The sequence below is a fragment of the Plectropomus leopardus genome, chromosome 22, assembly GCF_008729295.1.
Source record: "Plectropomus leopardus isolate mb chromosome 22, YSFRI_Pleo_2.0, whole genome shotgun sequence".
NCBI lineage: Eukaryota > Metazoa > Chordata > Actinopteri > Perciformes > Serranidae > Plectropomus > Plectropomus leopardus.
The window spans coordinates 8,258,094-8,274,093 of NC_056484.1; the positions used below are offsets into that span (position 1 = coordinate 8,258,094).

At 41.4% G+C, this 16,000-nt stretch overlaps 1 protein-coding gene across 1 annotated transcript in view; it reads right to left on the reverse strand.

Moving 5' to 3' along the window:
• Window positions 1–16,000, reverse strand: part of snd1 (staphylococcal nuclease and tudor domain containing 1) — a 245,358-nt gene that overhangs the window by 207,692 nt on the left and 21,666 nt on the right. The window contains exon 10 of the mRNA XM_042511217.1: window positions 10,030–10,134. Coding sequence (XP_042367151.1) covers window positions 10,030–10,134 — 105 coding nt within the window. The remainder of the gene's footprint in view (window positions 1–10,029; window positions 10,135–16,000) is intronic.

The window sequence follows — 16,000 nt, forward strand, 5'->3', positions numbered from 1 at the left end:
TTTCATAAAGATGTGATCGAAAAAAATGGGAGAATAAGCAAGTAAGTAAAGCAGCTACACTTCAATTCAATCTAAGAGGTGTTTTTAATTTTCGGATCAGACAGACGGTCAGACTGGCCCTGCAGACAGACACAGTGATGCAGACTAACTGCACTGCTGCAGGCTGAGAAATCTCCAATATTGCTGAAAATATTCAGCTACCAAAGCTCAGTGCACAGCTTACACTGGATAAAATCACACATATTGCATTCCTCTCAAACACAAAGCACCCATTTATAAATGGCCAGTATCAATACAAATTCTGTTAAAAAATGATTTAAGGGGATGTTTACTTTCTGACAATACAGTATCTCTCAAAAGCAAGAGTTCTTTTATCTTCTTATGCAGTCCTTTGTTAAACTTCCTCTCCCTGCACACAAACGCAAGCAAGCCAAGTCCTTGCTTTTTTAACTGTGTCAGCCAAATAGTGCAATGGGGCACAAAAATATTCACCCAGTGGTGAAGAGGGTTACTGGCTACCAATCTGCCTCGCCCAGCCAATAGTGCACAAGTGAATCATGAAGTGGGCGACCCTCCTCTCTTGTCATCCTCCTCCCAAACTTGAGGTCAAAGCATGTCATGCTAGGCTGGGGGCATGCCGAGGGCACACACATGGCCAGACATAAGATTTGGAGGATGGGGACAGAAGTGAGGAAGGGAGGGAAGGGGGATGAAGGGAGAAGGAGGGAGGGAGGGGAGGAGATAAAAACAAAGTGTGTAAGAAAAGAGAGGAAAGCCACAGTTGCAGATAGAGAGTAGGGAGCAGATGGGTCCATCTGCTTAAAGGGACAGTTCACCAAAAATTCAAGAATACATATTTTTCCTCTTATTTGTAGTGCTATTTATCAATGTAGATTTATCGATCTATCTTTTCTTTTGTGTGTGTGAGGTGTCAACAATCTAGATTAATAAATATCACAACAGATCGAGGGAAAAAATATGAATTTTTGATTTTGGGGTGAGATGTCCCTTTAAAGACTGGCTATAATAGAAGCGAATGCCTTTTAATTTTAAAATTAAAAGGAAAATAAAAAAGATGTAACTAAATTCTGTTATATTCCTGCAGGGACATATGCATCTGTTCTGAAAAGCCACTAAAAATGAATACACATATCATCTTACAGTATTACACAAATCGAAGAACCAAAATTCCACTAATGCAACCACAAGCCTCCTGTCAGTTTATGAATTTCTCTCACACTGTTAGTTGATACTTGTTTGTTAGCTGTCATCTTATCGGTCTGTTTGTCTTTTGGTCCCACGTTATTTTTCATTTCTTGTAATAGTGTCAGTTTTTTGATGATTTCTTTTTGTTTTCATTGTATTTGAGCATCATGCCCTACAATGCGGTTGCTAATTACCCGACAAGCAGCGTCACAACACATTTTCTATTTCCATATCCCACCACCTTCTTTCTGACCTTGATGTCTTGACTACAATTGCAGATGTGAAATTGAATTAATTATCATGTGCAAGCACCAGCGACAAAACCATATTACTGTATAGCAATTGTTCAAAGCAACAATATGTGCTACAACAACAAAAAGTGTGTAGTCATTTGCTTTGTGATGAGCCTCACTCACAAATCTACACATTATGCTGTGCTACACGTAGTTATAAAGATGTGGAAATTGTTGAATTCTGCCCACATACTTTCCCAGACTTTTCAGACCTGAGTCGAAACTGCCGTATTTACAGAGATGCTAATCAGTGTGCAGCGCGCCAGTATAAAAATAAACCCAATAATGTGAATGTAAAAATAAAAAAGAAGAAAAGAGAGATAGAGGGGGGGCAGGAAGGCAGAGATAAACAGGTGGTTTATAGGAGGCAGACGGGACAGAGAGAGATGTATTGTGAGACTAAATCATCTACAAAATTAACACACACTAAAGGTGGACTGTGGAGAGGTTACATAATTAGGCAGGGCAGTATGGAGTGGCGTGGGGATGAGCCGTAGTCATTGTGTTGCATTATATAAGGACAGTGAGTTGACCTCTCTATGTGCTCCATCAGCACTGTCCTTAGCCCCACTTAAACCACGTAAGCACACAGATGCATTACAATGCATGAAGAGACGCACACACAAACACTCGAGACATTGTCAAAGCAGATACGCGCATCTGAACGCGCTGATTGCGAGTGAGTGAGTGGGCGTAACAGTGAGTCACTGAGTTGCATAGACATCTCTCCCCACTCGTGTTTACGCTGGGCTCGTCCTGCTGCACATGAGAGAAAGGAAGAAAAAGTGTGTGTGTGGGGGGGGGGGAGAAAAAAGCTGACTCCAACTCCCAAGCTCAAAATAACTCACATCTGAAGATACGCCACAGCAGTAACACTGGGGAGGAAAGGAGGAGAGCAAGGGAGGAAAATCCATGTCCTGTGTTTTGCTGCAGACAGACACCATTGGTCCACCAATCTGTCAGTCTGAGCACAATTAGTGTAGTCACGAGAGAGGAGGGGGATGTGTGTGTTGGGAAGGGGAGGAGGATGGCAGCAACGGTCACAGTTCATCAGTGCTCTGGTGCGTCGTATCTGGCCTTAGTTCCCCCCCCTCGAACAAACCCAGACACGCCCACGCACAAACAAAAACGGCTTCGCTTGCAGAATGCACGCTCAAACAGTGCACGCACACACACATCCAGATAGACAGAGATAATAATGACAACTGGCACAAGAGATTCCCTACAGACCTCTAGAGAACGCAACACACACAATTGTCACAAATTTAGAGTTTCCCCGGGTTCATAGATGGGCTAGAATGCACACAATCTGGAGTGTCTCTACACATGCTGCACATGTGTTTGTGTAATCCATGTTTGTGCACATGCTGACGCCAATTTCCAAGATGTTTCCTGACAAAGGCTAATGCAGCTTAACCAAGCATGTCACTGCGTGTGTGTGTGCTGCAAACCGTGACGACGTCTTTGTGTCTGTCTGCTGCACTGTAAGCAAGCAGCCAGCTCACTCGTGACAGTGTTAGCCAACATGATGTCAGAGTGTGTCGGGCTCGCGGCTGAGAGATACCTGCTGTGACCTCTCACTCGCCTGACCCACAGGTAGGAATCATCCCTGCTGCTTACAAGCTCACAAAAATCAGTTGTCAGGTTGTGCGTGCTGTTGCTGCATCTGTGCTTTTTACAAGTGCATGAACGCTCAGGGCCGGCCCTAGACTTTTGGAGGCCCAAAGAAGGATTCGGTTTGTGGGGCCCCTCATTGTAACATGTTGCAAAGACTTGTGGTCTTTGTACAATTTTTTTTATTCCTTTGTGTTTATTTGTTCTTTTATTTATTTCAACATTTCATCATATATTGTTGCATTTTTTTCCGCTATATACTTGTGACTTTTTCTTTGCCATTTTAACCCTTTGAAACCCGGAAATAGATATGTTTTCTTATACTATGTTAAGGAACCTTTGACAAATTTACAAATTTGGGCAAACTGCTGTGATTTCTTTCAAAAACAATTGAGAAAAGGCAATCAGCATCCCAGCATGAAATGTCCCGCTAATAGCAAAAAAGTAAGCAGTAGAAAATGACCAAAAATTTATCTTTTAAAAAAAGGAAGAGAGAGAGAGACAGAATCATCAGAAAATCATCAATGAACTGGGAAAAATTTTCAAGAAAAATATATTTATGATTATTGTAATTAATTATTTATTATTAGGTTACAGAAAAACACTAGATGTGTATTTTTATTATTATTATTATTATTATTATTATTATTATTATTATTATCATTATTATTATTTACAGTTATTACCTTTATTTCATTTTATTTTAACACTTCTCAGGTCCTTTCCGGTTTTTACTTGTCTTTTTTTTTGGTTGTTAATTTCAAGTCATTTTCTTGTAATTTTTACTTATTTTTTTGCAAATTTTTGGGTCATTTCTTGTTAAATTGCTTTTCACCTTCTTTTCATGTTCTTGAAAGAAATTGAGCCAATTTGCTCAAGTCTCAAAGGGTTAATACTGCTCTGTAAAGGGCTACATGATTGTATAAAAGGTGCTTTGATTTGATTATTTGATTGCACAACTTATCAAATAAAGACGAAAGTGGAGCCTATTAGCTGCAACTCTGTCTTTAAATAGACTTCAGTAAATGGGGGGGGGCGCACTTGCTTCTATGGCTCAACAGGTCGGGCTTGCTTTGCAAATGCTATTTCATTTTGAGTATGATGACGAAAAAAATCTACCCACAACTGTTCTTCTTTACAAATGCCTTGGCAGGAGATCAGCAACATTTGGAAGTGTTAAACGATGAATTTCACTGCATTTAAAAATAGTTCAAGTGATAGTAATGAAAGGGAAAATTAACAATATCCAGGGCACTTTCAATAACATAATGTCAACTACTATATCTGCATCTGTAAAGGAGTGGAGACAGGGCATGAAATTAAGTTCCCAGCTCACTCGCCTAATTTAGTTATCACACAGAGGCCCGGCTGGCAAACGAGACTGGTCATAAATTCACACTTCCATGCATGAACATCATACAAAAATATTTAGATAAGAGGGAAATTGTCAGTGCTTCTCCATCAGTTGTCTTTATTCTACCTAACAGTCCAAGGGCTCATCACAGCTTCAGTAAACCTATCACAACTCTGCATTGCTGCCATAGCGACAACACTCAAAGCTGAGCCAACAGCATTACAGGCAGGCAGGCAGCTCTTTAGCTCACAGACAGAAATAACTAGCTAACAAACAGCACCAGCAGCAGCACCACGAACGAGCCTTATCAAAAGGCAAAATGCAGCAACAGTTTTTATTTAAGGCCGCCTCCAAAAAAAGACTGTCCTCCTGCAGTCGCATAATAGGCCCATCTTGCCTATAGGAAGCTCTGGCTGTGACATAGATATTCATGACTCTGACTGGGTTACATGCTTTAATTTCAATGATAAAGGCACCTTCTTACGTTATGTTGATATCATTCCACTCCAGTCCATATGCATTTTTTTTTCCTTTTATTTGTTTATCGTTTCAATTACGCATTTGTTAAGTAGTCACGTTGCCAGCTTATAACAAAATCTACAATACAAATACATGCATGTTGTGCAAGTAGTGCCAGCCTTACACCAAAGGCGGGGTTTCCAATACATTCATTTATCTGTAGCAGTGGGTGAATGAAATCACTCTGATTCGCTGTTCATATAAGTGAGGAACGTAAGGGTTAAAGGGCTAAAGTCAAGACGGAGTGAGGTGGAAACAAACTTGTTATATAGGGTGAGATTTAAGGCTGTACTCGATTCAGAATTAGGACGGTTGAATCAGATAAGGCTGTTCAATACAAATATTCAACCTTCCGTTTTGTTTGCCATCAAAAGTTTTAACTGCGGATCGCAATAACAACATTATTTGCCAACCAAAGATGTCAAACAAAAGTCAGAGAGTGCAGCGCATTAACGTGCTATGAACTGTTAATCCACCACTTCTTCACATTACGTTGCAGTCACTCTCTCTCTCTGCCTCTGTGCTGCTGCCTGCATGTCTGTAGCTGCAAAGATTAGTGTAAAGTCAAGAGTACTCACTCCACAGCAAAATCTGCAGTACACTGCACAGGAAAAAATGACTGCTCAACTTGAAGCAATCTTAGTCACTTTAGGGTTTCCAACTGATGTTTCAAGTTTCTGACATTAAAGGGGCAGCCCTAGTAAGATTGTTTTTCTTTAGTCGTCGATCTCTTCAGCATCAACATTTCTGATCGTTTGTGTGCCTGTTTGCTGGCGCTCGGTAAATATGCTTTGTTCTTTCAACACTGGATTGTGGTGTTAATGTGCTAACAAGCTTTCAAGCATTGACGCTCTCTTCCGGTTTCCCTTTTTGAATGATGAATACAGACGACCACCGCCTTCTGGTATGGAGGAAGGTTTTTCCTTTCTCACAGGTGCAGAACGTCAAGTGGTTGGCTGTCAGTTTGTGTGTTCATGTGCAACTTTTTGGCCGAGACACGGCAACATGAGGCAACACAGCAGGGGAATTTCATTGCCACTGGTTTCTGATGTTGGTTTGGTGTTTCTGGGCCTTTAAAAGACCTTTCAAAGTCTTCTAATTGTATGGTAGGCATAAAGTTGAAAATGATGTTCCAAATTAAAATATATATTACATTGCTGTCACCAGGAATATATTTTATCCGGGCGACGATAAATTTTAATCTACTAGCCCAGAGAGCCAGCACCCAGACAGACCAATTTTGATAAATATGCCAGGTATTGACATGAAAAATCACACACACAACCACACAACAGCAATTAAAATATGCACAAAGTAGCAAGAAATAGCAATACAACACTGTGCCAATATAACACCAACACAATACACACAAACATTCACATCTGGGCTCACTCTCCAAGGCACCCTGAAACATACGACGGTGTAATGAAGCACAAAACACATACTGTTGAAGCATCTGGTGCAGGCAAAGACAGACAGAATACAGACGGAGAAGTGAAAGACAGAGAGATGGAAAAATTAAGAGAGAGAAGACACGGGAGCGGAAATTTAACAGGACCGTAAAGGAGGCAAAAACAGTGGGAAAAGTAACACAGGAGAAATAAAAGAATCTCCAAAAGTAGCAAAGAACCAGGTCAGAAAAGAGTTGGGAGCGAAAGCTGTGTAATGCAAGGAACAGGAGAAAGGGCAGAGAGACAAAATGGAGAGATGTTTTTTGCCCACAAGCTTGTTACAACCACAGAGAACTAAGGAGAATAAACACACACGAAGGGCAACGGTGCAGGTCAACAATCTGACCACAGCGTGCACACCCGGAGGGAGAGGACGGCAGGAGAAAGTGACTGTAGAGAAGGGAGAGGAGGAGAGAACAGAAGGAGGGAGGGAGGCACAGAGAGAGATACAAAGCAGTCTCTTAATGATGCGAGGCACTAACGACACCGGGGGAGAGAGGGAGAGACGAGGACGCAGGGACAGGATAAAAACTAGACAACAGTAAAGCGGAAAAGACGGGAAAGAGTAAACCATAAAATGAAAAAACAACAGAGTCGAGTCAATAAAAACAATCAAAACTGAAAAAATAAAGGGCCGTTGCAGACATTCCCCAATCTGACATTTACAACTGTTTCCTAGACAGAAGCACAACAGCCTCTGTCTCATACCTCTTTGAACGGGGAAATGTGAGACATGACTTGCTCATAAACGGATATTACAATAAACAGTGTGTTGACTGGAGGAATGATTGTCAAACAGACGTGTTCAACAAAGAGAGAAAAGGGTTTCGTTTGAAATATGGAACTCTGACAAAAAAGAAAAATCGCTTCTGTTGTGACACTAAAACTTTCTAATTAATGGGAGTGACATTTCCAGACATCATGAGTCTGTTATTTAGAAAATGATAGCATTTTAGAGAACTCAGACACCGAGGGGAATTGAGAAATAAAAATTAATCGCTCCTTTTTCAAAAAAATAAATACATGGTGCTGAAATTAAAGGGGACCTTTTTATGCTCATTTTCAGGTTCATAATTGTATTTTAGGCTTCTAAAAGAGCATGTTTATTATTCCCTTTTTACACCAAAATTAGGGTGTGTATGCGTGTTTTACAAATGCATGAAAACTAAAATAAATGTCACAATGGACGTCACCAACAGACCGGAAAACAGGTTATTAACACTAGAAAGCAGCATGGAGGCCAGTAAAACTTTTAGTATTATGGCAGTTACTCCTTTTATATAATTGTTACTTATTCAGTCTCTCTCAAACTCAGTCCCGACTCATTTTGAGTTTGAGGAGGACGGAAGGTATTTTGTGGCAGCCCATCATTGCATCGTGCCAGCAAAGGAGCTAAAATTAGCGTGTCCTACCGGGTCTTGTATTTTCACCACAGCCAATAGGAGCTGGAGCCGATAAATACCTACTAATTCTGAGACATTAGACCAAGGATTAAATACAAAAGCCAGATGTTAGCGGGTGTTAGTGGGATTTTTGTCCAGTGGAAAAGACTCTTTGATGTTCAAAAACACAAACACACATTTTTCTCTTACTGTCTATGCAGGAACACCTCTTTTCACTCTCAGTTTAACATGCTCTGTTCAGCACCTGTCTCTTTAAGTACTCTTCCCCAAAAAAGCTCAGTCCGCTCTGATTGGTCAGTTTTTCCAGGTTTATCGTATCTGCATTCATTGCGCCACAACTGCAGCCTGGAAATGACTGTGACAGAGTATAGGTGTCTTTATACCATAAAAAAATGCCAATAAAAGCTTCTAAAAAAATTTCACAACTGGATATGTTCCACCAAGAATCTGATCAGAAATTGGGGAGATTTTAACAACATCTGCAACCAAGATCACATGTTTCTCTTACAATAGCAGGTAGCTACACGTAGTGTACTTGCAGCCAGGGGGAATGACTGAAACGGAATATAGTAGCACTTTCTAATGTGAAAAGTCACCAAAAAAAGCTTCTAAACCAAAATCTTCACAACTGGGCCTGTTCCTGCAAGAATCAGATTCAAAATCCTATAAGCATGAAGTTGCATGTAGCAGCGTATGCAATGTAAACACTTTGCAGATGACCATGTACAGGTTCCCACACACTTTCATGGATAAAATTTCAGAACTTTTCCATGACTTTTCAAGATCCCAAGATTTTTTTCTCTTTTTTGGTAATTTTCTAACATAGGATCAGTTAGCATTGCAACATGTGGGGGACGAAGGGAGAAAAAGACAAAATGTACATGATGGTGAAGAAAAGGTCACAAATAAATACATATTTGAGCTACATTATGTCACCTACAGAAAATGAATTTGCCTAATGTCACATCACGTGGAAGGTTATCCATGGAAGATTTCTGTAGCAATTTCATTACACACGACAAAATTCCATGACTTTTCCGAACACTTTCGATAATTTTAATAATTCCAATACTTCTCCAAGCCTGGAAACTAAGATTGGGAAATTTAATGACTTTTTTATGTTTTCCATAACCGTGGGAACCCTGAATATAAGAAAATCAATTACCAGCTTTCAGCTTGTCACAATAGTAAAAAAAAAATAAATAAAAAAATTAAAGTGTGTGGTTTTGGGGGTAACAGGAATTACTTCATCAATTACTTCATTACTTACTTACATCAGATACTTTATTATCTGAAACTTTGGCCACACTTTGTCTGATCTGATCTGATATTGTAACATTATGTATAAGCCAGAAAACATGGAAAAACACAATAGATTCCCTTTAAGCTTTTGGAAGAATTAGCAATGCAAGTTTCAAGAGCATATTGATGAAAAGGGCTTAATTTCAACCAATAATAATCAGGGGTGGTGCGAGAAGGTGAGTGACGGGGTGAGAGTGGACTTCTAGCACAGTACACTTCTATGTCTTGGTGTCACTGCATACATGCAGTTTTTTAAAACACTTTCTATTGTGTATTGAAATATACATTACCACTGATGCGACTAGGTGTGTGTATGTGCGTGTGTAAGCATGTGTATGTTGTTTTCACAGTCGTGAAGTGATTCTGAGGAAAAGGGGAAGTGTGGAGGGGGGAAAGGAGAAAAAAAATCGATCTGCCTCACTCTCTGCAGTGCTGCAACCACTGGGTGTGTGCACAGTGTGTTTGCATGTGCCCCAACTGCAGGGGCGCCACCAAGTGGTCAAATCTATTCCCACGCTCATTTAGAGAGAGACAAGACTAATGTGTGAGAGGGGAGTGGAGGGCATGAGAGTGAGAGAGAGGTGGATAAATATTCAGGAATATGTGGAAGGAGATGTAAACAGCTTGTGTTTGACTTCAAATGAAAATAAACCAACTCTGTCAAGACATCAGAGACAGCAGTGACTTGTCTCTGTGGAGCTTCTGATTAATTGGCTGACCGTGCGAGCTCTCCCACATATAACCACATTCGGTCACTTACACACAAACAAGTAGCCACTCACTCTGTGCAAAGCTGTGTACACACACACACACACACACACACACACACACACACACACACACACACACACACACACACACGCACAAACACGGAGGTTAGTTTGTACCTCTCCCTCGATTCTTGGGGGCCGAATGCTGGACAGGTGGATGGTCTTGAGTTCTCCAGAGTTAAGCTTCACCACCATGGCATCAGCGTTGACCACCTGCATCACCTACAGGGACAGAAAAGAGAGGAATTGAGTCAGAAAAGAGGAATTTAGTCAAATCAACACACAGGGATGAAAAATTGCAAGGCGAACAAAGCACCAAAAGGAAGAAACTCAATAAGAAATTAATTTAAGGGTCCAAAAAACATGTAAATCCCTAAGGAGAAAACAAACAGAAACTCACACCCCTGCAGGATGGAGGAGTGTTGGAGCAAAGAAAAAAGACTGGCATTGCATTTTAGTGAGTGAGAGCAGACAGACTGAAAGAAAGATGGGAAGTGAAGGAGCAGGTAAAGGATAAACGGAGAGGAAGAGATCTATTCTAAGGCGGAAGGAGAGTGACAGTGCAGATCGTGTGCTGTCACGAGCAGAAGGCACTGAGAAGCGAGGTAAGAAAAGAGTGATCCTTGAGTGACTGAGTGAGCTAAGTCGTCCCAGCAGGCCGGCGAAGGTTTGGAGGACAGAGCGAGGACGTTTTGCTATCTGGGGGATTGGCACCGGGAGGGGAGGGAGAGAGGGAGACAGAGTGCAAGAGACACAGCTTTAAAACACAAACATCCTGTTAAAAGATAGACTGGTGGAGCATTACACAGCGCTCAGCCCAACAACTGGACTGGCTGCCAGCATTTTGTTCTGGAGACCTTTACAAGTGTAACTAAAGACAGAGACTAATTTATGTTTGCCATTTAAATGTTATTTTTCTGTGTACCTCAGGTAGCAACCACAATTTATAGAAGGTACAGTTTAGAATATGTGTGAATGTTCAAAGCTACACCTGTTAAATTACAGCTCACAGGAGTCTATCTGCGGCCAGCGGGCCAGAGCCGGCCCGCCAAGGGGTCCAATCCGGACCCCTGGATGACTTTGCACAGCTAATACCGATGCACTTGTGAAGGCTTACAGGTAGGTATGGTCTGTGAAGTCTGAAGTTAAATCCAGCAGCTCCGCAGAGCTCTGTTGCCGGTCTTGGAGGTTTTTGGATGCCTACCAGGCTTTGGGACGCTTTGTTTCACTTCCAGCTCTTGTCTTAACCCAGCATTCTCACCAAGACACAGTCTCAGATACCAACATTTGGCACTAATGGATTTAAAGTTAACTGGCACTCTGTACCATCAATGTTATTCAAAGAGTACAAAGTTCGGTACCCAACCCCACTAAGAGGTGCCAGATTTTGAGAACAATTTAAAAAGTGCCTGCAATGTGTAACATGCGGCTTCAGAGGCGTTTCCATCCTGACCAGAATACAATTCTCTGAAAAAACAATGAATTCCTCTTGTGGTTCCATTTAAAGATTATGAACATTGTGCAAAATGATGTCAATCGGCAGCTTCAGTACACGAGATTCAGTTTTACACTTCTGTTTTTAAACAATAATGGTGGAAACCTATGGCTAAGGCACTGTGAAAACATTTGGCAGGAGATAACTTCACCTGCTTCTTCATCAGCTTCACTTAAGTCTGGTGTGGAAATGCCAACATTGGTGCATGAGTGGAAATGTATGGAAAAATGCGCATTATGACAGCAAGTTGTAGACTAACTGAATATGAAAAAACAGACATTTTGTTGCACTTAGTTTTCCAAAGACATCTCAGGCTGTTCATCATCTGTTTTCAGAATGTACTTATGTATACTAAAAGAGAGGGAAAAATATGGAGGTGCTGTTGGTTTTACTGGTCTGGTCAGCTTGAGTCCATATTGGGCTAAATGTGGCCCAGGACCTTAAATGGGTTTAACACCCCTGGAGCATACAACTCTGAAGATTCGTGACTAAAATTGTGTGTAAACACATAGACAGAAATGTGCATATGCATTTTTTTAGTCAAATTTGTGAATTGCATGCATGAAAGTTTCTGTTTGATTAATCCTAATCATTGTAGAGACTGATGCATGTGCACAAGCCTTATTTCTATTTCCACCATTTGTCTTAAATGGATGTAAAAATGCCTTTAAACACATGTTTGCATATTGATAATTGTGCGCTGCAGAATCTCAATCATTCTGATTATTAAATGTCACAAGAATGATTCATTCATATATTAAAACTGAATTAACAAAGTACTTCACAGTTCAGAATAAAATTAAACAGGAAGATGATGATGCTCAAGATGAAATTCATCACTCATAAATAATTTTGCTTCTGATTGGCATTCGACAGAAGCTTGTGCAGCCTGAAATTGGCAAACAGCTTAAAATAATGATATTTGTCAAGTTATATTTAATCTCATCCTTGTCATATAGCCCGCAGCTAAATTCGTGTGTACGCCTAGTCTGAAGTCTGTGAGGTGTGCGCATTATTTCTTTATAAATACCAGTTTAGATGTGGTTCCCAAAGAAGAAAACCACTGGCAAAAGCAAATATAACTGAACCCAATCCATGTATGTATTTCTATGTGCCTGAGCCCTTCCAAGCAAAAAGACAGATTGGGGCTATAATGTGACTGAGATGGAGGAGGCATCCAAACCCAGAGCCTTTAAGTAGGCCGCTTGCAAGAGACTGAGAAATCAATCGCCCTACACATGTTGCCACCCACATGTGCATTAAATGGCCTCATCATCACTCAAACTGTGCTTCATATGTAGGCTGTGCTCAAGCTGAAGTCCTCAAAGTGAGAGATGCCGGTCTGAGCCATGTTTTCCAGCACAATTTGGACCGTGTGGGCGTTTGTGTGGCTGACTGTGTGGTAGAAAAACAAAATAACCACAAAAAAAAACCTTTTTAGAGATATTGAGATTAAATTGAAGCTTTTTGGTAGCATGTATGGCAAATCCAGGTGTATTAGGTTCTTTGGGGAGATTCATTATTTCATGAAAACAAATCAGACTGCCATTGCATTTGCCACCAGAGAACAGAAATTAGACCAGCCCACATGCTAAATAGGCTGCCCACAACAGCAGCCAAAATACATCATATACTAATCACTGAGCTGAGTGGGAGCGATACAGAAAGAGACGGAGAGGGGGGGTGCAAAGTGTGAGTGCGAGGGGGAGCACGCGTGCACGCAGTCGACATGCACACATGCACGCACACCAGCCTACACAAATTCACACTGTAACAAGGTCATTTTGTGGCCTGCCCGAGTAAATAAAGTGCACGGGAGAGAATGTGGCAGGAGCAAAAGGAAAACGGCTCAGCATTTACTGGCTAATTATCAGCCGGAGGAGGCGAGACGGAGAGAGGCGAAGGAGGACAGATCAACGCGCTGAGATAGAGGAACAGAAAGATGGAACGAGCCAGAGAGACGGAGTGTAATCTCTCAGCAAATATCACAAGAACAGAGACAGAGGGAAAAGATGGAGAATAGATAGAAAAATAGAGCAAAAAAAAAAAGTCTTTGCAAAGTAGCTGCCATGAGGGTCGAGTGAGCAGGCAGAGAAGACAAATAGGCGGGCGAGCATGACTCACTGGTCTGATCTGATGCTCGAGAGGTGGGGATCTACTGCCACCCTCTGCCCGCGGCCGACATGACATCTGCAGTGGCCAAGATCAGTCACAGCGAAAAGGAGGATCTTGGCTACTGTTGGGGACTGTGTTGGTTGTCACTCGAATCCATTACGTTGGTTTTAACCACAGGGGCCGAGCGAGGGCTCAGCTCGGACTTACTCATTACTCATGTCAGATCATCGCCCTCAAAAGCAACACCTGTGGCAGCGGTTCAGTCTTGCTGCCAGTGAAGCTGATTTGTCACCCAAATTACATGGTTTCAAATAAACTAGTGGTGGTTGTGATGCTATGATCAACACTTCAAGCTGGCAAGAAGCCCCTGAGTGCTGCTGGGGGGGAAAAAGCGGCTGATTTAATGGTTTGTGGAGACATTATCCTGGGAAAGGTACCTATAATCTAGAGAGACTTGCTGACTTTAATCGCTTGACTGATTTTAACTGGGGCACGAACCAATATACCCTCTTCTCATCATCTTCTCCAAAAGTGACTTTTTAATTTCTTAAAGAAGCTGTCTGACCTTGCCACCATTCTGTCTGACTTATTTTAACTGGGGCAAACTGTAAAAAGCCCTCATGCCATCTTTTCCCCTTTTTACCCTGAATAAAGTTTACTTTTCTCTGTCTTTCAAACAAGACCATCAACTGCTCTAACGCGCCAGCGTATTAAAGAGCAGAGCAAGTTTTTTTTCTTATACACTAGATATATGTGAGAGAATATATCATTACACAGCTAAGTATTATCAACGAAAGAATATTATGTAAAAAAACTTCAAATTGATTTTCGTCAAATCAAAGCACAAACTTTAAAGGAGCTCTATATGACATTCAGAACAACACACAAAGCAGCAAACAAATATTTGCTTTGTAAAGATATGATGGAGTAATGGTGTCCTTTGCAGAGAATGAGGTCCTGCTACCTCTGGTTTTTGTAATTTAAACTTCTGTGTTTTTTGTGTGGCAGCCGGTCTAGCTGTGCGTACATATTGGTGCATGTGAGTCCCTGTGCGTGTACACAGATGCCTAGTTTATTACCACTGCTCTGCACTGTGCTCATACCACGATTACCGCTATTAGCGCAGTCTCAACCCACAGTGACAGGATGGCATCTTCACAAAACTGTAAGGTGGAAAACACAAAAAGCAGGGCTGAAATGCAGCTTACCACAATTATTAAATCTTTCTGCTCTCAGGCGGTGTGTGCATGTGTTTTAGGCGGAAAGAAATTGTTTGTAATATAGTGCAACATTTCACAGGAGTCATAGGACTCTGTTTACTGACTGGCTGTGAGTTTGCTCCGGCCGAAATTTGCAGCTAGAAGTTAAACACAGAAAATGCACTGAGCAACAGCAAACTGCTGCGAAAATAATTACATTCTTCTGCTGCAAGTGGCAGGGGGGTTCATGTGTTCATATTATTTGCGGCCTCAGTCAACATGTCCCAGGAGTCTCAAACTCTGCTTCATGATTGGCTACAGGTATTCACTGGCCGCATTTTGCCTCTAAGAGTTTAACTATGCCAGACGCTGAAAATCCACCAAGCAGCAGCATACTGCAACTCCCAACAAACATAACATTTTTTTCGCTGTTGAGAGGCATGTTCATGTATTTAAGTCGGGAAGAAATTCTTTGCAACATGGGTCACATGTCACAGAAGTCACAGAACTCTGTTTATTGATTGGTTTGGCCTGTTTACCAGCAGGTTTGCTGCACTTTGTTATAGAATCAAACAGCTCGCAGCACAGACGTTGCATGACAGCTCGCCACAGGCCGCACTCTGCTGTTGCTCGGTGTGTTTTCGGTATAATGCCCTCCCTTTGGTTACCCCCCAAGTTAACACCCTTAGCTCTGTCAGCACTGTTACTGTTGTTGGCACTATTTGCGCTGTTGCTGTGTGGCTCTGCTGCTGACCCTGTGTTTCCCCTGTCAGTCTAGCTTTGTCTGTACCTTTGTGGATTTTATGTGATTATATGTGATAGACTGGACTCTACATTTTATGTGAAATGAAGATGAACTTTGGTATGACACTGTGGCTGGCCCTGTGCCTCTTTAATTTCCGTATGTATCACCATTAGCTGCTAGCCCCAAGGTCAGCCACAGCTGTGATGAGAGCTGTGTGCAGACAACCTCTAAATCAGACACTCAAAATATCATCTGGAGCTCCTTTAAAATGTAACAGTTGCAGTCTAATATTATGTTTAATGCCATTAGCTGCACAAGTTTTGAGTGTATCCTGTTGCTGTCCACATAGCAACAAAATGAAAAAAAAACTTTGTTGTGTTGCTGTGCACATGTATTTGCACTAGTTAAAAAATGTATATTGTACTGCATTAGCCTACGCAGTGTGAGTTTGAAAATATCTGACATCTGTAATGGTTTCACAAATACATGCATTCTTGCCAAACACACTGCTCCTCTTCATATAATCCTCAGACA